Source organism: Pteronotus mesoamericanus, unplaced genomic scaffold (assembly GCF_021234165.1).
Source record: "Pteronotus mesoamericanus isolate MK-2021 breed Mesoamerican mustached bat unplaced genomic scaffold, CSHL_Meso_final contig_74, whole genome shotgun sequence".
Classification (NCBI taxonomy): Eukaryota; Metazoa; Chordata; class Mammalia; order Chiroptera; family Mormoopidae; genus Pteronotus; species Pteronotus mesoamericanus.
Genome location: NW_026555247.1, coordinates 30,819,767 through 30,839,449, shown reverse-complemented (window position 1 = coordinate 30,839,449; position 19,683 = coordinate 30,819,767). Strand labels below are relative to the sequence as shown.

At 40.6% G+C, this 19,683-nt stretch overlaps 1 protein-coding gene across 9 annotated transcripts in view; it reads left to right on the top strand.

Annotated features, from left to right (window-relative positions):
* Positions 1 to 19,374, top strand: part of CCDC68 (coiled-coil domain containing 68) — a 45,009-nt gene extending 25,635 nt beyond the window's left edge. For 5 of the 9 annotated variants that reach the window (XM_054583683.1, XM_054583686.1, XM_054583682.1 and 2 more), the window contains 5 exons: positions 2,625 to 2,707; positions 9,804 to 9,909; positions 11,192 to 11,275; positions 13,308 to 13,384; positions 16,989 to 19,373. In XM_054583683.1, coding sequence (XP_054439658.1) covers positions 2,625 to 2,707; positions 9,804 to 9,909; positions 11,192 to 11,275; positions 13,308 to 13,384; positions 16,989 to 17,046 — 408 coding nt within the window. In that variant the 3' untranslated portion in view covers positions 17,047 to 19,373. Of the gene's footprint in view, positions 1 to 2,624; positions 2,708 to 9,803; positions 9,910 to 11,191; positions 11,276 to 13,307; positions 13,385 to 16,988 lie in introns of all 9 variants that reach the window. The other 4 variants (XM_054583680.1, XM_054583679.1, XM_054583681.1 and 1 more) reach the window with 2 other exon arrangements.
* Positions 19,375 to 19,683: the final 309 nt, after the last annotated feature.

Genomic DNA, 19,683 nt, shown 5'->3' with positions numbered 1-19,683 from the left:
TGATGAAGGGTTTCTCAGGTGTAGAGGGGTGTCAGAAACAGGGAAGGGGGGACTGAGACTTGTATTAGTAGGAAAAAGACAAGAGTTGAACAAGGAGATGAAAATTAAGAATGAACATGCACAACAAAGGTTGATAAATACAGCCCTGGTAGTGGGCGCCCCCCGGAGAAGGATTCATTTTCTGCTCACCAGTAAATAGCCATTAGTGGCATGAGGCCTGGTAATGAACACATTACTTAAACCTTCACCATCTGTCCCACTTTAATCACGAATGCAGTGAGAATGAATTCTATAAACACAGTGATAAGCCAGCAAAAACGCCCAGTAAGAGCCTTTTAATACGGCATATGTTCCTTTTGCAAGCAGTGCAATTCAGTTGCATCGTATTTGTTTTCTAGTGTCATTGATTTAGCTCTATTAGAATTTTAGGGCTCAAAGGCACTTTTGAGATTACCTAGTTCCCCATCCTCATTTGATAAATGAGGACAGTGCGAACAAGGACCTATTCCACAGTCGTCCAGTTGCCATTTGTCGTTTCTGCTATGCCCCTATCTTCCTTGATGCGGGATAAAAATGGCATCCATGGTTCCTAAGTCATTAAAATGTTAACATTTGGCCATGATTTAAATTGGTGTTTGCTCTATTCTGCTCAGTAAGGCCAAGGATGCTTCAGCTCCCCAGAGGTGTGGTTTGGGAAGAGTGGATTGCCCACTGGGTGGCGCTGTGAACTCCTTTACCTTCCTGGAAGTCACTGTCCCCGAGAAGCTGGCCGATCGTGATTTTCTGTGTTGCCAAAGAAGAGGCATTAAGACCCCCTGCCAAAGCAGAGCATTAACATGTCCAATTTTCTGGTCTGCTAGCACCCCGTTTACAAAGATCCATTATTTAAGTCCATTAAGAACAATGTTTGTTAAACACCATTTTCCTCCTTATAAATTCAAAATATATGATGATCCACGTATTATAATAAGCTTACAAGGCATATCTGTGATCACTCAGAAATAATTTGAAAACAAATAGGGCTATACCAGAAGAGTTTCTATATGTCACAAGAATGCTGCAGAAAAAAATTTGAAAAAGTATCCATTTTAAAAGCAACAGCACATAAGATATGACATGTTTGGCACCTTCCCATTTTTATATATTAAGGTCCTAATATGGTCCAAGTACATCCGTAGGCCTTTCACAGATATTATCTTCAACCATCCCAACCTTCAATATAGGAGTTTTATTCCCATTTTATTAATGTTCAAAGAGTCAAAACCATGACGCATGCAAATACAGAATAAATACATGCCAGATGTTCAAATCATTAATTATTGATGGAACCAGTAAAACAGTAAAACTGATTTAAATAAACTATTTTGAGAAACGGTGCCTAAGGAGAGATGAGCAGGGGGTTGCCTTTGCGGAGGGAGGGAGGGAGGCAGGAGGCCTTCTATTGAGCAGGCTAAGTGTCATTTTGAAAAAAGGAATATAGGACAGGATTACTAGGCTAGATCCCTAGCTGGTTAATATACTTTAAAGCAATTAATCCACAACCTTTGGGATTGTCTTTTCAAACAGGCAGACATCTATAAATTGACCTTCAACTTCAGAGCCCAGGCTCTAATCAAATAGTAAATAATAAAAATCAAACACAGGGGAATTCTCCAAGGGAATTAAATAATTCTGCGTTGGATTATTAAACAGTGACCCGGTATGACATTAAAACCACATGCCGCGTATTACTTTGATTTCCAGGTTTGGGTTGTTTTTTATTAACAGCAAGAAGGCCCAGAGCCATGGAAGCTCTGGCAAAACTTACACAGCCACAAAGTTTCCAAACCAGCTCAGTACCTGTCCAGAGCTGCTCCAATGTTTTCGCTGTGCAGCCTCGCCTTCTATTTCATCCACAGAAATAATGCAGCAGGAATGAATTTAAACAGCATTGTACAAAAGAAATCTCTGACCATCAAATATAAAGAACAGTCATCCCAGTTTAGTTTTCCATGGACTTGTCTATTTTCCTTTCGGATGGAAAGAGATTGGCTTCATAATGACATTAAGGGTAATTCTTTCTCAATGTCATTTCTCTTACATCCTAATTAGGAAGAGACTTTATTATTTGTGACCTTGACCCTTCACTAAAAATGCAGTTACCACTTTTCTACTCTGTGAGCAGGTAGGTATCACATTACGTGCAGTAGCGTCCTTGGATCCCAAAAGCTTCGTCAAATGGAGAAGCGCCTGTAATGGCGGGAGAGCCAGTGCGAGAGCTGGTGGGGCAGGGGTGGGGGGCTGCATTTGGAGTGGGATGGAGGGAGGCAGGAGACCTTTGAACTGAGCAGGCTCTGTGTCAGCAGTGCGCTGGGGGAAGGGCAGAAGCTGTCCAGGCAGGCGAGGAGAGTGAAGGCGGCTGGTGAAGACAAGCTGATGTTGAGCTACCCGAAAACAATGCAGGGGAGGCTTCACTGGGGCCGGTTGTAACAGTCCCGTATAAAATAACCTCTTTAGCTCAAGATGCATTTCTACTATTGCAAGAAGCATCTTTTCCGAACAGTTTGCAAGATTGCCTTACCACACACACACACATTGAGAGACAGAGAGAGAAGAAGCAAAAATTGTATCTTATTTTTTCCTAGGAAAAGAGCACACTGCTAGAAAGAAAACTGTCTTTGGAAAACAAAGTGCTGCAACTCAAATCCAACACTACCTATGCTAAAAGGTTAGTGAATCTACCTCCTATGTAATAGCAGTTTCTCGTATCTTTTCTCTCCACTGACCAGTGGCTGGTGGACAGAAGGCTACCACCCTCTAAGGAAACAAAGGGCGTGTAAATACAGGAATGGGGAGAATTCTTAGCATTAACAGTTGTGTGCCTCCCTTTCCCCATCTATTGGGAATGGGGAGGGTTGGGGTTCGCTGGCGCTCCAGGGAAGCTGGTGGGTGGTTCAGTCCTTCTGAAGGTAGAGTGACCGGATAGCCGCAGAAGGTAAACTTCTAAGAGAGTTCCACAGCACTGCACATTTCTGTAGGGAATGAAGGAAATGCTGGGGAAGACATCCATAGGTCTTTAGAACTACTTAGATATACTTATAACTTAATTCTAAATAAATCTTTTACTTATGTTATTCCCCCCCCCCACCCCTTAAATAGAGAGAGCTTTCATGCTGCAGAACTCCAGGCTGGTACAGTGAGCCTTCCATTAAGAGTCCAGACAGTCAGAGTTTGATTCTTTTCTTTTAAAAATGACTTTTTATTGATAACAGGGTTTTTGTCAGTCTTAGAGCCAAAAAAAAAAGGTAACCATTTTGAAAACCAAATTGATCTATTCTTCCAATTCTATTATATATGAGCAGTGGTTATAAAGAATTTTCAGAAAGTTCTTAAAGAGGTTTTAGAAATATCTTGGGGGAAATAGATGTTTTGTGTTTACAGAATGGCATTTGAAAATCCGGGCTTAGGTAACTTTCATAGACTTGTGAGTATCACAAGTATTCCTCTTATTGCTTTTTCTGAGCTGGTATTCACTTTGCTAAGAGACAAGACAATGAAATTCAGTATGAGTCAGACTCTTGGTTCAAGCAGCAGAGAGTCGGTTAAAGGCACCACAAATGAAGGTGTTTTCCGTTAGGTTAAGACTGCAGAGGTGTGGCCACAAAGAGCATGTACCTCTGGGCACATGGGAGGCCACCCTTTGGCACCTAATGCGGTCTTTAGAAGCCAAATTATTTTGTTGCTCCCATTCAGTCACGGTGCATGCAGTTTCACTCTTCTCTTGTTCTTCCTGCATGATCCGTTACCTTTTCCCATGATTTTCACCAGCTGGTTTATATCCTCTGTATTTTCCTTTCAAATTCCACAGAAAGAGACTGACTGGCCTCATACTCCTTCCTGTATTGGGCAGGCTGATCATCAAACAACCAATAACCTCGGGCAGGTACCTATGCCCAGCCCTGTGGGTGTTCTCCCGTTACTCGAGGAGGAGCCTGGGGCTGCTTCCCTAAGCAAGGCTGCAGGTGACTTAGTCTCCCTTGGGCATAGATGGCAGGTTTGGCTAGTGTCACGACTCTCGAATTGCAGTTTGCTTCATTCTGCCATTTTGATTAAAAGATTCAGTAGGTTCTAACTTGACATTTCTAATGTTAAGAAAACATCTCTGGATAATGATATAACTCAACTTGTATAATTCAGAAGAAAATGACAGGTTCCTTTCTTGCATATGGATATGTATATATCATATTATCATTATGCTAATCCTCACAATTACCAGCACTAACTGGCACATGTAGAGTGCCTTTCAGTTTATAGCATAACTCTGGGTTCCTTCTTTAATTGAGTCCTTCCATCCACCTTTGAGGAAGGGAACAGAGCTTCAAGTTGGTTAAGTGGCTTGTCAAATTACTCAGCCTCTCAGAAGTTGGGGAGTTGGGAGTTTTGGCTCTATTATTGTCACAGCAGAGCCTGCTCTTGTTCTGCTACAGAAAAGACTTGACCTTCTTTATCTCATTTCTGGAGGCTTCTGGAGACCTTCCTCAGATGGGTTCCCTCAGCCCGCTGTGTGACTACAAGCAGGAGGCCGTCTTCCCATGCATCTTACTGTCCTGTGACAAACACACAGGCCCACTTTATAGTTATCCTTTGGGAAACAGATCTGATGTGTGTAAAGATAAGTAGTGTATTGGCTCTTCCATATATATATATTTAAGGATGGCAAGTTCCTTAGAGGAGAGAAAGGGTGTCTTGAAGCGGAGGTTGCATGTCAAAGCACATTGTTATTACTTAAATTGCATGTTTACCTGTGATACCTTGGATGGCTCTCTCAGGCCCCACATTTAGTGTCACCACTGAAAATGACAATGGGGAAGACTTTGACAGGTGATAAGAATACATATTCTCGAGCTTTGTTGAAATGTGAACAGAACTACACCTACATCTTGGCTTATTCTTTCACCTGATCTTGTGGTTGTGATCCTCAGTTTCTCTCTCTTCCAATGGGTGCTGTCATTCAGCGACAGCCACCATAAAGCACCAGTAAAGTTAGATCCTAAATAGCAGGCCATCCAGGTCACTGTAGACTCTAGAATTCTTTTATAGCTTCACAGAAGTTCTAGGACGTGACTCACCTCACTATCTTCTCTCTCAAGTGGGAATTCCATATAGGGTTAGTCATATTCCCAGTCCTGGGGTAATATAACATACCGAGAAGCAATAACATCTTAGGACAGCTGCATAGTTTTATTGCTACTTTTATGATGTTCTGGCATCTCAGTACCTAGCTCTTTCTATTTCTTCTGGAATTTTCATTCATGTATACATCATAATCCATTAATCCCTTTAATAAATACACTGTAAAGACTTAAAAGAGTTGTATTCCAGGGTTGTGTAAATATGGCCATCGTCATGCTTTTGATACCTTTTATAATTATATATTTATGTATTGGAGTGCTAAGAAAATTTTATGTTGGCCCTGGCTGGTGTGGCTCAGTGAGTTGAGTGCTGGCCTGCAAACCGAAACGTTGCTGGTTTGATTCCTGGTCAGGGCACGTGCCTGGGTGGCAGGCCAGGTCCCCAGTTGAGGGCATGCGAGAGGCAAATGATCAATGTATCTCGCACATCGATGTTTCTCTCCCTCTCTTTCTCCCTCCCTTCCCCTCTCTCTAATAATAAATAAATAAAATTTTAAAAAAGAAAATTTAATGTTGTTTATTAAAACTCCATAAAATAAAACATGATGCATTAAATGGGAAATAAGTTAGATGACAAAGTCCAGAAGAGATAAGAACAGGCATATAATGAGGCTGGCGCACAAAATGGTACCATGAGGTGCTATGTACCATGAGGTGCTAAGTCAACCACTCAATTTTAAATTTTCTAGCAGCCAATCTCAAGAGGAAATTATGACTAGTTTTGTGGTTTACGAAGTCCATAGGACTAAAGCCAATCAGTTCTTCCAGTTCTTTTTAATATATCTGTAAGGCCAGAGAAACAATTTTTCAGGATATGCTTATACAGAGAGACCTGAAGAATGTCTTCAGCTGAATCCTTATAATATACACAGAAGTTGTATCTCAGAAAATCCATTAACAGAGGATAGCATGAGGCCAATCAAAATCAGTATAACTGAGGAACAGAGGGCAACCTGGCCAAGCTCAATAATGCTGTCCTCTGATGGTGTAATTTAACCCAAAGGTAGATTTTAGTGTCCAAACAAGTGGATAGAGAGACAGTCCTTCATGAACTCGTCTCCTTTGATCAAGTCTTTGGCCGACATTGGCCAGCAGAGAGGTCAAGGGTATGCTTCTTGCCAAGTACAGACTCTATGATCGTCCCTTGTTAGTAGCTAAAAGTAGAGCCACTTGTTTGCATATTTCTGCAAGTAAAGAGAGGATTGACTTTCTTTCTTGAATGCTAAGGAATCCAACGGGAATAATACCAGAAAGAGTACCCTGTTCACAGCTCCTGATTATTGAATTAAGAGAGGACCCTCAACCCTTCCTTGGCAGGGCCAACATTTCCCTCTTTGGCAGGGGACAGGGAGAGGGCGGGGGGCAGGGGGATTTTTTTTTTTTTTTTTTTGTCGTTGCTCCCACTGGTATTTCCAGGCTTTGGGCTTTTTCAGCTCCAAGTCTGGGAAACATGAGACAGAAAGAAAACTTGGGGAAGTCACCATTGTGTTGCTCTTGGATTCCAAGGTCCCAAGCTGGCCTCCCTTCTCCTTGCCACTTGTCAGAGTCTTCCTTTGTTTGTTTATATATAATTTCCGTGTTAATGGAAATAATAGGCAAAAATACTTTTATCTTTGTGGAAGAAGTTTTTCGATTCTATTTTAATTTCAACATTTACTTTATGTATATACCGGGAGGCAAAGCATGAATCCTAGCTAATGACCTTTGTTAAAAGAGCTTGTTCTCTTCCAGGCCTGGCCTTTGTTAGATTTTCTGCCAGCTGTTTTGCTTTAGTACTTCTTTATTAAGATAGTACTTCTTTATTAAGACTGAGTGCTTTCATTGAAAGATAAATAACAAAGATTAAAAGGAGTTCTAATGGCAGCTTATTGAGGTATGGTCTCATATTCAGAGACCTTAAATGGATGACTAGGTTATTAAACAATCCTAAGAGAGATTTTCTGCAGATTTCCTCTAGTCACTGTCTGGTATACTAATGCCGGTAAGTCTGAAAGCACCATGTTTTCAGGAGTGCTTTTAACCAATACTTCTCTTCCACCTTGAGACCTATTTCAGATTTTTATTTACCTTCAGTGACTTGTATTTTGGGGAGCATAATATCTACCCTTTTCCCCTGCCCCACTATCCTTCTAAAGCCATGTATTTCCCTTTGGTCCTCAAGCTCTGGGTCATCACAAGACAATGAGGTCATTTTGAATACTTGCCTTTAACATTTCTATGAAAGTTTTATTTTTTATCAATTTATGAATTTAAGAACATTTGCGAATTTTCAAAGCTAGCCTGCCTCAGCAAAGCATCTTGAGTTCTTTCTCATAATTTCTCAGTAAAGTTCTGAGTCTGACGCTCTTTTCTTCTTCTTCCCCCCTCACTGGAGCAGTGTTTAACCTTGGCTCCAGCAGTGGGTGACATTTCTGTTGGCTTTCTGTGCTGTTTTGATCCTTAGGCCTCAGACTCATCTTTTTTGTGAAGGGCTTCTTCATGTCACTTTCTAATTTTTCTACTGGAATGCCTGTTTTATTGATTTATAGATGTTCCTCATATCTTCTGGATACTGTACCTTTATTAGTCATTTGTGTTACCAATATTCTGAGGTTCTCCCATTCATGCTTATTTGATGACTAGTTTTTTATTTTGTCTAGTCAAACTTACCAGTATTTCCCTTGTGGTTAATACTGCTTTAGTTCTATTTTTTTATTTAAACCTTTCTCTATTCCAAATTTAGATGAAGATGCTGTTCAACATTATCTTCTGAAAGTCTTTGCTCCCCCAGCTGTGTACAAAGAAACTATATGGAATTTCTTTTTGTTATGTGATGAGGAAAAGATCAATTTTCCTTTTCTTTTATATGACAATCCAGTTGTCTCAGTACCATTTGTGAAAGACCATTCTTTTTATAACGTTCTGCAAAATCATCGTTGATATAAATCAAATCTATTAGCCTATTCCTGTGATACATAGGTATATGTAAAATAGAAGTGGCATGGGAATAGCGTAATTTGCTTAATCAATATACTGATGATCATTAGATTGCTTTAACTTTTTATGCAGTGATCAATAATGAACTACATTTTACGTATTTTGTGACATAAAAGTTGTGTAATTGTACAGTATTTTTAAAGTATAAATTATTTAATTTCATAGGGTAAATAGTAATGGCTACCATAAATTATTTGTACTTATGCAGGGATTTCTATAGTTTTATAGAAGTTAATTTTTTCTACAGTAAAACAAACTCTTTTTAAAGCCTTCTCATGCAAACCCAAAGTGAAAAAGAATCAAAAGACTGTCTTTGACATTTCAAGCTGATCATGTCAGTTACTGGAAGCTTCTGAGACCACCTTTGTGGTTTAGTGCTGCATCACTCGCAGCAACCAAGGCATGGCCTGCAGCCCAGCAAACTCATTGGCAACCCCCGGAGCTCACCAGCAATGAGGACACTTGAGCCCTGCCCCCGCTCCCTGGGTCAGAATATGCATTTTATCAAGATCCCTGATGACTTACCCAGCTCCTCGAATGCATGTTAAGTTTGAGAAGCAATTTTTAGTACATGATGCGAGACAAATGGAGGCTTTTTTTCCTAATGAGAACATGCTCTGTAGAGTCAACGTGGATTTCCATGACTTCTGTAATATTTGAGAGGCTATGAAAATCGGAATTGTGTTTGCATTGGATAGTGGCGACTAATTGTAAAACCTTATTAAGTGAAAACAGTATTAATATACTACTTTGTAAAGAGCTCATTTTCCAAAAGTACATCCACTTTACCTTTTAAGTCTATATAGTACAATTTTGTGAAGTAGAAGAGGTAGGAATTATTATACCTGTTATACTGAGGCTTAGAAAGGTGTGTGAGTTCAAAGTCTCAATGCGCAGGTTTGGTGGTCTTGCCACAATGAGGCATGTTTCCTCATAACTCAAATAACGTTGGCAAGGAGAGAAATATTCAAAAGCTGTATAATCAATTTTAGTTACCTAAATAGAGCTTTAGGAAAGTATGAATAATCTAAATTCAAACTTCTCCCACCTTTTTTTCTCAATGGTTGATGTAGACTCAAAATATTATCTGGAATTTAATTTCCTCCTCCCCTCCCTGCCCTTGCCCTACTCACAGGTAGCAGAATTACTAAAAGTAGGAAGCCAAAAAAGTAAAAAGACAAACACAAACAATTCATAGCATATACTAACTCTGTATCATTGGAAATTGGCTTCTGTTATACACGTAAAGCCTCCATTCCCGGCCCCGTAATTATCTGTGCATTTTGACGGGTGCTCGGTCTGTGGGCGTTCACAGCAAGACAGATTAGATACGCACGTGCTTCACGTGGCTCAGTACAACTTGGCTCAACTACCTGCTGGTGGTGGAGAGTCACAAGTAGCCAGAAAGGAGCTTTAGACATGAATTGACATCCTTATTCAAATTTACATCTGAGCTAATCAGAGGCTGCCTTGGGGCTGTTTATCTTCAGTGCCACGTGTGGGGCCTGGGTGTCTTCCTCACAGGGTGCCCAGTAGCCAGGTAGCGGGTGAGGAGAACCTGGCAGCCCAGCTGTAAAACAAAGCAAAACAAACAAACAAAATACAGCATCCGATGCCTTTGTGAATCGTTTCCTCTTTTTTTCTTTGTGTGTCCAGTTGCCAGGATCTTCAGAAGGAGATCTCCCTTCTCCAGGAGCAGATCTCACACCTGCAGTTTGTGATTCACTCCCAACACCAGAACCTGCGCAGAATCATCCAGGAGGTCAGGTTACTCACGTGCCTTTCTCTCTCTGGTAGATGATATGTTTACAGTGAAAAGACCAAGTACAAGAGGCTCACCTGGGCTTTACAAGCAGCGAGGTTCTTCCCCCCGCAGACAGTTCCTTTTTATTCCCATCCAACAGGGCTCTGCTTCCAGTGCCCTCTTGTGTCTGTAATGCTAATACCTGGAGTGTTCTCAGTGCAGATAGAGGGCAATTGTGTTTAACTGCTCTTTAGATGTCTTGGTGACTTTAAAAGGTTCCCTGAGTCAGATAACTGAGTCACATTATTCTTTGGATGATTTTGTAGTTTTGGAGACAGCCTTTTCTTAAGTTTTTTGATCAGTTTCATATAAATTTACTGAGGAGGAGTGTTAGGAAGGATTGTCCTCTGTCTCTTCTCTGGGACCATCCTGGCAGTGAGAGATGTCATTGTAGTAACAGCCAGATAGATGGTGGATCCGATACTCAAACTGTTGATTTGAGGCTCTGCTTTAGGCTTAAAATCAGAGTGTCATTCTTTTTTTTTTTTTTTTTTACTGCCTAATATTTGTTTCCAAAAGGAGTCTTTCTAAATAACTCAGATACCTTCCTAACATCAATGTAGCATTTGTTGTTGCTTGGCGAGGACCTCACCAAGAGAATTGACTTGTGGCCCTTCAGAATCCAAAAGGACTTTGGGGCAACCGACGTTTTCATTTGACAGATGAGAAAACTGAGGCCCACAGTAGTTAAATGACAGAGAAGATAGTGGCAGACTTGGCCTTAGAATCTACGTGTTCCCTCTCTTCCTGCACTGTTCTGAACTACGCCCCCCTCCCTGGCTCCACATTGCCTCTTGGCCGATGCTTTTCTTCCCAAGAGAAGCAGGCTCACTGCGTGATGTTGCTGGTTGACCAGATCTCTGCCTCATGCTGCTTCCCCATGCTGGGCAGTGGCCTTGCATCTTGTCCATTGGCCTTTGTATCTGCAGGATAAAAATCTTATGAACTGAGACATAAAAGGATGACCAATAATGCTTTTCACAGAGGCACTCGCTAAATTTGGTCTAAACAGCTTTCCCAAAGATTAAAATGTTTAACAGCACTGTCTGCACGTTCCATCCCCAGGTGCCAATTTGTTCTGCTCTTCTTTTTAGCTTGCTGAGTCTCCTAATGCTTTGGGATTTAATTTTTTCTATTGGCTCAACATTACTTGAACATAGAAACCTGCACAATTTCTGATTTAAGTAACTATTCCCTTTTGTCTCACAAGACTTTTCCAACTGTGTTTTTTAATTCTTAGTTGGAAGGATTAAAAAATAATTTAAAAGAACAAGATAAAAGAATTGAAAGTCTGAAAGAAAAAGTTAACATACTGGAAGCCCAGGTAAGGAAAGAATCTGTTGTATATTTCAGTGCTAATGTGACTCTGTGTGTGTGTATCGGTGGAGCTGTGAGCCTGTGTGTGAGTATCTGTGTGTGTGCTTGTGTGTGATGATGATATGCCATGGTGATACTGTCTGAGTGTATCTGTATGTGAGTGGTGTGTGTGTCTGTGTATGATTGTGTGACTGTGTCTGGGTGTTTATCTGTGAGTGCATGTGCATGTCTGTGTTTATATATGAGTGTCTTTCTGTGAGTGTGTATATGTGCATCTTGTATGCGTAAGAAATTATAGCTTCAGGGAGCAGTGCTCTTTCTTAATTGTTCTTAAAGTGTCAAGTATTAAATATTTTACAATATTGTTGAATAATTAATATTAAATATTAATAAATAATTGTTAAAAGTTCATCCAAATTTTTCAGGATACTTGCTATCCTGGGGAGACAGATGACACAGACTGGAATTCGAGCTTGGTCAAAGCTATTCCTGTGTGAATTTAGCTCTAGTCAGATAGCCATCCACGGTCCCCAGTTTTTGTGTCTTTCCCTCCCTGAGTGTCTTCTCTCTTCCTCCAAGCTTTGCCTCAAGGCCCATTCACTTCAAGAAGCCTCCTGTTATTTTCTTACTTTTCAGCATTTTAAAACTTAGCATAAGCCTTTATAATTTCCTGGGATGAGACGTGTTTTTCTATCTTCTCACTATTCCCCCTGAGCTGGGGAAGCCCGTTTCATTCTTCGTCAGCTGCCAACCGGGGCCAGCAGGGCGCCCCTGCCTCACAGGAAGTGCAGCAAAGCCCCCACTGAGGTTGGGGTACCTGCAGACCCCACAGCAGCCTCAGCTCCACCTCCTGCTCAGGGCCCCCCTCCTGCCTTTGTCAAATGACTGGTCACTGACTGCCTAGACCTGGTCTCCTTTTCTACATCAGCCCTCAGTGTTTTGACTCCCTGCGTGCTGTCCCCGCAACGTGGTCCTGTCCCGTGGAATACGGAGGCACCCTGACTTCCACCGCAGACCTCGTCGTCTTCGGGAGCTCTGCTGCTCCCCAGGAAGGACCAGAGAGGGGCTCCATGACACGTGCCACTTCATTCCTTCCACCACCGTGTTCTCTCTGCTAACCCCGTCAGAAGAAAAAAGTCATAAGAACAGAGAGGGGTTGTAAATATGTTTCCACCTTAAATTTTGTAACCATTGCTCTGTTCTGCCCCTTCTACCTTTCCAGAGGACCACTGTTCTCTTTATTCTAGAGGGTATACTCTTCCAGCCTCAGGCTTTCCTTAGATTCTCCCCTTTGGTAGGTTAAAGGGGCCTGTTCACTTGACAAAGACAAGGCTCACAGCTCTGTCCAGCTGAAAACACGGTGATGGTGGAATAGTTGGCTCAAAACTAGGGCCCCCTCTGGTGCCCTGTAAGGGTGGCCAGTGCACATTCCAGGCCTCAGATGATGGGGCCTGGCTCCTCTTAGGGCCTCTTCCTTCTAAGAAATGTCTTTAAACGCATTTCCTCACAGCTTTTCTTACTTAGTGGCCTTTTGGCAAATGTTAGTTGATAAAATATTTTTCTTGTATTATTTTTGCAAAGCTAACATATTCATTCATTCTATACAAATTAGGAAATATGGATAAGCACATAGAATAAGAAAATCATGCCAACATACCATAAGGGGGCAATCACTCAGCATGGTTCATAACCAATTGCCTTTTAAGTCTTAAAACTCAGCCAGACACTGAGCTGAGTTCTTTACATATTTTTAGTTCATTTCAGAACCTGTGGAGAAGAGACTACGATTATATCTATTACACAGATGAAGAAATTAGGTATAGGGAGGTTAAGTAACTAAAGGAGTTCATACAGCTAGTGAGTGGATAATTCCACAGATATTAGTGACTCTCAACTGGCCACATTCTGTGTTCTGATAGAATGACTGGAACAACACGCTTGCTGCCAAGGAGTGTTGAAGGGTTGACCAAAAGCATGAGGCATGTGTGGCTGATACATGTGCTAGCTATGTGATTTCTGCAAATTTTTTCCAACTTTAGAATAGAGAACTAAAAACCAAGGTGGCACTTCAGTCCGAAACTCCTAGGACAATGGCATCTAAGGCTGTCACTACAAGGTAAAGTCTTCTATCCCCATTTACCTTCACACCTTTGTTGAACATTCGTGAATCCCACTGGAGAAAGATTCCAGTGTATTTATGCTTATGTGGTTGTTTGTTTACCGTCTGTCAGTTTTTAGAGACTAGGAACTGTGTTAATCTTGTTCACTACCGAGTCCTTAAAGCCTAACACATAAATACTTACTGAATAAATGAAGTAATAGATTCAGATATCTTTTTCCTCTCCTTTGCTGTAAAACAAGCCCAATGTGGGCTTCAACACTTTCCCCAGACAAAACAGGTCATCTCCCCTTCTGTCCTTGTCCCTGCACCACTCATATGTTCTGTGCCATCAAGGACTATTTTAATCATGAATTCCATGTATTTATTTAAATGTCTATGTCTATACCTCTAGTCAAAGGAATTGTAAATGTCAAGAGTGCAGGAATAGTTTCTTGTATTTTACTTTATTTCCTGCATTGCTAAGGACAAGTGCCTTCAATAACTACTTAATAATGAGCCACCAAGCAATGATAATGACCCACTAAAACAATGGCAATGATAGTTAATACCATCAAAGTCACTTTCTAGTGTTGACAGAATCCAAAGTGACAAGTCATAGGGAAAAAAAAAAAGACTTCTGGGCTCAAATCTCCTTTCCATAATACTCTATGAAATTATTACTTAAAAGAAATCACAGCCTGTAATTACATGAATCATTTAAAACACGATTAAAAACTTTCTGTTCTAGCAGCGTTTGGATTTCCCAGTCCAGCCTCTCTAGGGCAGAAGCCTGTTTTCTGAAAGCACTTCAGCACATGCCTGAGCTGGAGAATCAGCCGCTGGGATTAGTGTCAGGCCAGGACTTCAGGCCGATGCCTCTCCCTCTTCAGAACTCCCTGCAACAAGCGTGCTCCCCTTTGCTAATGATACACGTAATTACAGACTGGAGAGGAAACCAATACGAACAAGTCTAAAATCCTTGGGCTCAGGTGCTACATTCTCAACTTTTTGGCCACTAGCCCTGCAACTTCTAAGAAAGAAAAGAAAGCCTGTCCCGGCAGTGTTAAAGGAGGTAGTGAAATGCTCTCATTTCGGAAGCAGCAAGAGGAGCCCCTTTAGGGGGTGGGGGTGGGGAGGAGAAGAGTTTAAAAGGGAAAGGCAAACGGGACTGTCTGAGGGAAGGGAGGGTGGTCAGTTGCCCCCTTTACTAGCAGGGACGTAAGAAAGCCTCCAAACCTGGAGAGAATTTTTATGAGTTTATTTTGAGCCAAACGGACAATAATTGCTTGGGGGGGGAAATCTCAACAGATTGAGAAGAGGTTCCGGAGAGTGGCAGCTTTGCAGCTTATTTTATACCGTAGAATCCAAGGAGGAGATGTGAGGGGCAGGGGATTACATGAAATTCATTGATAGTAGATTAGGGAGGCGGGAGAAAAGCCAAGCCAATGGCTTTATTCCAACAGTGAATAAAGAGTAAGACAAGAGACTAATCCTTCTTTTACACTGGTGCTACGGGACAGTTAACATTTGGAGCACAAAGAGCCGGCATGCAGGAGAACAGCATAGTAGTGAGGGGTTGTTTGCCGGGCTCTGATGGGAGATTATGCCCCGAAGGATCTGGAAAAAGGAAATGACCCTGACATTCCAAAGACATGTTACTATAGATGTAAAAAACAACAGACAGGCTTAGTTAATATAAGGATTGACCTTTGTCGAGGAAGATACTGGTCTAGGACGTGACTACCTGCCATGACTCGCTTTTAGTTCCAAAAAAACTTTAACTTCACACCATTCACATCATCCTAAGGGGTAACTGTCAGTCTCGGAGTTTGTAAGGCTGCCACGCAGGCCTCCTCTGAGCTTCTCAGGGCTAGTATGTGGCCCGTTTCCATCCACACCAGATACCACTCCCCTTAGGGTCTGGGGAGGCCAACATCCACTTTTCTGACCCTGGAGGGAGGGGAGCAGGCCAGGAGTTGGCTGTCTCCTTATTGTGACCACGCCAGTCCCGAGCGCTCAGACTGCAGTAGTGATTGCTGCCGGGACAGCGGGGTGGGCAGGAGAGAATGGCTTCTACGGCCAACTCTGTGGCAGCTGCAGTTAACAGATAGTCTTATAGTATTACAGGTTTATTTTCTTCCTATGACTTGGGCAGAATCACATGCAAACATTTTGTAACTGAAAAAAGGAAACTGGCCTGACTTTGCCCTTTGTGTTACGATTTTTGATAGAAATTGCAATGTTAATGATGTGATGGTGATGCAGGTGTTCTGCAGGGCAGTGGGTCCATGACCCACTGTGTGTTGTTGGCTTCACGCAGGAAAGAATTCAAGTTCAAGCCAGCATAGAGTTTAAAGTGAAAGTTTGTTAGTGAAGCACAGAGTTTAAAGTGGAAGGCAGTTGACTAGTGAAGCAGGAAGGAGAGCAGGCCAGTCCTCAGGCAGAATAGCCCCTCCCCAGTGGGATTCACTTCTTTCATTGAGGCGCACTTAATCGAGGCGTAGAACATTCCATAAGGGAGAGGATTCAGGCCTCTTCCCAGGTGGAGACTTCTTGGAAGAGTCCCATTGGCCATGTTGTGTTCTTCTGCTGGCCTCCTGTTTCTGATAGCGGCAGTACAGGGTGTGAGGTTTAGCATGCTCCTGTGTGACGCGCGTGTAATGAGGCTAGGGGTACTATAGGCAAAATTAGTCCTCATGTGGGATGAGCTGGTTTTCTGCAGGTCCTCACCCATAAATCCTCTGGGGTTGGTCTTACTATCTCTGTGATAGTCCCAGTAGCCCTTATGTGTTATAGCCATTTCACCATGTACCCTATCTCGATGGTCTCATGTTTGCAAAATGAAATATGATTAATTGGCTGCTTTCAGAATGTGAGTGGTAGTATGGTTTAGTAAGTCTGGATTCACCCACATACAATGGAATTATAACTGTAGGGAGAGACTGGAGTTTAAAAGTAGCTATTAAAGCAAAAAAAAAAATGTACATTTAAAAGTTAATCTAGGCAAGTCTCTTATATCACCCATAAAATATATTTCTATGCTACCTCGCACAATAAGTACCAAAATAGAAATCATTTTTTTTTCTTTTCCTCAAGTATTAGAACATATAGATGTTTCTGGGGTTGAACATCTTGCTTGAGATTAGGGGTCATGTTAGACAATGACAATGACAGCAACAAAACAGACACATACATACATACATATGTGTGCATGCACATGCACATGGTGAGGAGAGAAGGTCAGGCTTCGTGAAATCCACGGAAGTACAATGTCCTAAGGGAACACCGATGGGTTTCCCATGTCCAAGTCACTCTGGCGCATGTCTTCACTGAGGGGAGTGCCAGACACAGGCTCTAACTCTCGCATCCCCTGACACTTCCTCAGTCTTGTCCTAGAACAACTAAGTGAATTTACATAAAGTTAATGCTTCCACAATGTGATTCTTCTTTGTTTCATGGGAAATTACAATCCGTCTATTAACCGCCATCTCTTAGATTAAAGCAATTGGTTCTGATGTGGTGGTAGAGGGTGAGGGAGGTGGTAATGGTGGCGGTACAGCATTTATGTCCTTACGGGTGAACGTGCTCGATCTTGATGACTGTGTGGTCTTTTCTACAGTGAACTGAAGACAGAAGGCGATACCCCCTACTTCATGTTGGCTAGACTACGGAAATGAGCCGGCTGGCTGAAGACTGAATGAGAGAGAGCACTACGCGGGTCCCATTTATTCCTTGAAACACAGTCCAAACTTACGTGTTAAAAATGGCTCAGTGCCAGTATTTCATGGAATTCATTATATACCAACAACTTTGCAGGAAGATGACATTCCAGGAATCAAACAAATATTTATTTGAGGGAAGGAAATCTCTCTTCAAAACTTAATAAATGGGTAAAGAAACCAGGTGCTTTGCAATGATGGAAGATGAATTTTGTTCTAAAATTTTTTAAATTGGAATCTTTCTCGCAGGTTTTTGCTGAAGAGAGCAGTTAAGGTTGTCAACTTTGACCTTTCAATAGGTGTTTTATTTATATAAGTTGAAGGAAGAGTTTGAATATGTATGAATAAAGGTTATGTTTCAAAGTTGACTTTTGAATAATAAAAATATCTTAAGATTTAAGGTCATCTTCTGACCATTGTTAATGGAACAGTTATTCTCCACTGAATTATGGGCAGGGGGAGATTCTTTCTAGCTCACTCCCCAACACACACAACCCTCTCAAATTGAGAATCATGGCTACCTCACTACACCTGAGGAAACCGCTGTCTGTAGTTGGGATTGGAAGTTGGTTGCTAAAGGCAATGCCCCTCCCCCACATAGATACAAAGGAATGCACTTTTTGACTCTGCTTTTGTGACTAATTTTCTTTTCAATAGTCATTATATTAACTAAGTAATGTTGTTAGCTCATACCTCCATAAAAATATATGTACAATGAGTTCAAAGGAGCTGTGGCTGCTGCCTGCAGCCAAAAATTCAAATTCATGAATTAAAATCATATTTCTAGTGCTTTTGTGAAAGTGTGCTTGAATTTTGGTACATACATTCATTACAGGTGGAGCTCATGATTACTGTGAGCAAAACCAAACTCTGACTTGCAGAAATGCAAACATAGTGACACTCAACAAAGCAGAAAAGCAGAATGTGCGTTGTCTAAAGGAATAATGGGAGGCCTTCGCCACCCTACAGGTTGAATGGCTTTAAGCCTTTTGGTCATCCTCTCTGGTGTATAACTATAACCATTTTCTCAGGAAAGATGCTTAAAGCCTTTCAATGTAGAGCGTGGAATACCAGTATTATCTATGAAATATTTAAAGGCATGAACAAATGAGGTGCAGTAATAGATTTATATATTCATCAAAGTACTGTAACCCTTGGAATGTTACATAGCTGTGCAGTAGAAGAATTTACCTTTCACTCAGAGATGATGTAATTTTCTCTTACCCATCAATCATCAGGCTGGATTGTAGTAAATATAGGATTGTGAATGAACCCATCTAACTGATCTAACAGCCTAGATGGTTTCCATTAGAAAAATGTATTCTAAAGTCAAAAATGGAGACTGTTCAATTTCATTTTGGTTTAACTATATTCATTTTTGAACACAGAAGTACAGATAGGACTTTCTTATGGGGTATCCAGGTTCACTTTGGAATGAATGGTCTTTGGATCTGTGTCTATAAATAATCAGGTTCAGGAATCTAAAAAGATCTGAACTCTTCAAACACAAAAGTATTATTTTAGTAGCATGAGTAGGATTATTTATTTGTCATATATCAATTATTTCCTGTAGCCTAATTTAAACTTCTATCATTTGAAATATTTTTTAAATAAACGTTTCTGAGTCATAAAACAAATGATTGCAGTGGAAAACTTTTTTAGTCTAAAAGTAGTTCCACATAGAAAATACACAGCAAGAAACACTAGCTCAGTTGAAGTCAAAATAATTGTACCTACAGTAATTAATATTGGATAAGAAGTTCTGAGGTGAGCCTTGAGGTGAATCCATGAAAGTAGGACGTGAAAAGAAATTGTTTCACTCTGATTACATATAGTGTTACAATTTATTATTAAGAAATATTTAAACAATTGATATAGCTTTTGAATAATTGCCTGTACCTTACAATAGAGAAACTGATGTTATTGTTTGTAAAAAATGTTTCTTTGATCATTAAAATTATGCATAAATGAATTGACTACTCTTTATTTGATTGTTCATGATAATACAATTAATACTAAATTGATTGTTTTTGTCAGTAAAAAAGATTTAGATAACTCCCTGAATTTTCTGCTAATTCGTCCTGGATCCAAATCAATGACAAAAGTAATCTATCATTTTATATTCTACACTGGAAAAAAAGGTAGCATTATGAAATTAAGGACACAAACTTCTAAAATTCTTTCATATTTCTTCACTTTGAAAATCCCTAACTCTCCTCTGACCAGCAAATTATTATAGTATCCTTATTAATATCAAAATAAGGATCTAATTCACCAATAACTGAAAATTCCCTCAATTAAGATCATGATCATTATAATTCTGTTCCTTCTTATTTTTTGTTTAGAAACATTAAGGGTGCAATAAAGATTTAAATTATCATATTTAATTGTTTTGTTATCGTTAAAGTATATACTTAAGTGTTTAAAATTGTAGTAGAAACATGGAAAATTAGGGTTGATCCTAGGCATGCAAGGTTTTTTAGTAATGTTCAACATGTTGATAATGGTAATGTTTTCATGGGCATGTGTCTTTGCAAAAATCAATGATATAATTTAAATATTTGAATACTTGCTTCAGTAGATTAGCAAAAATTT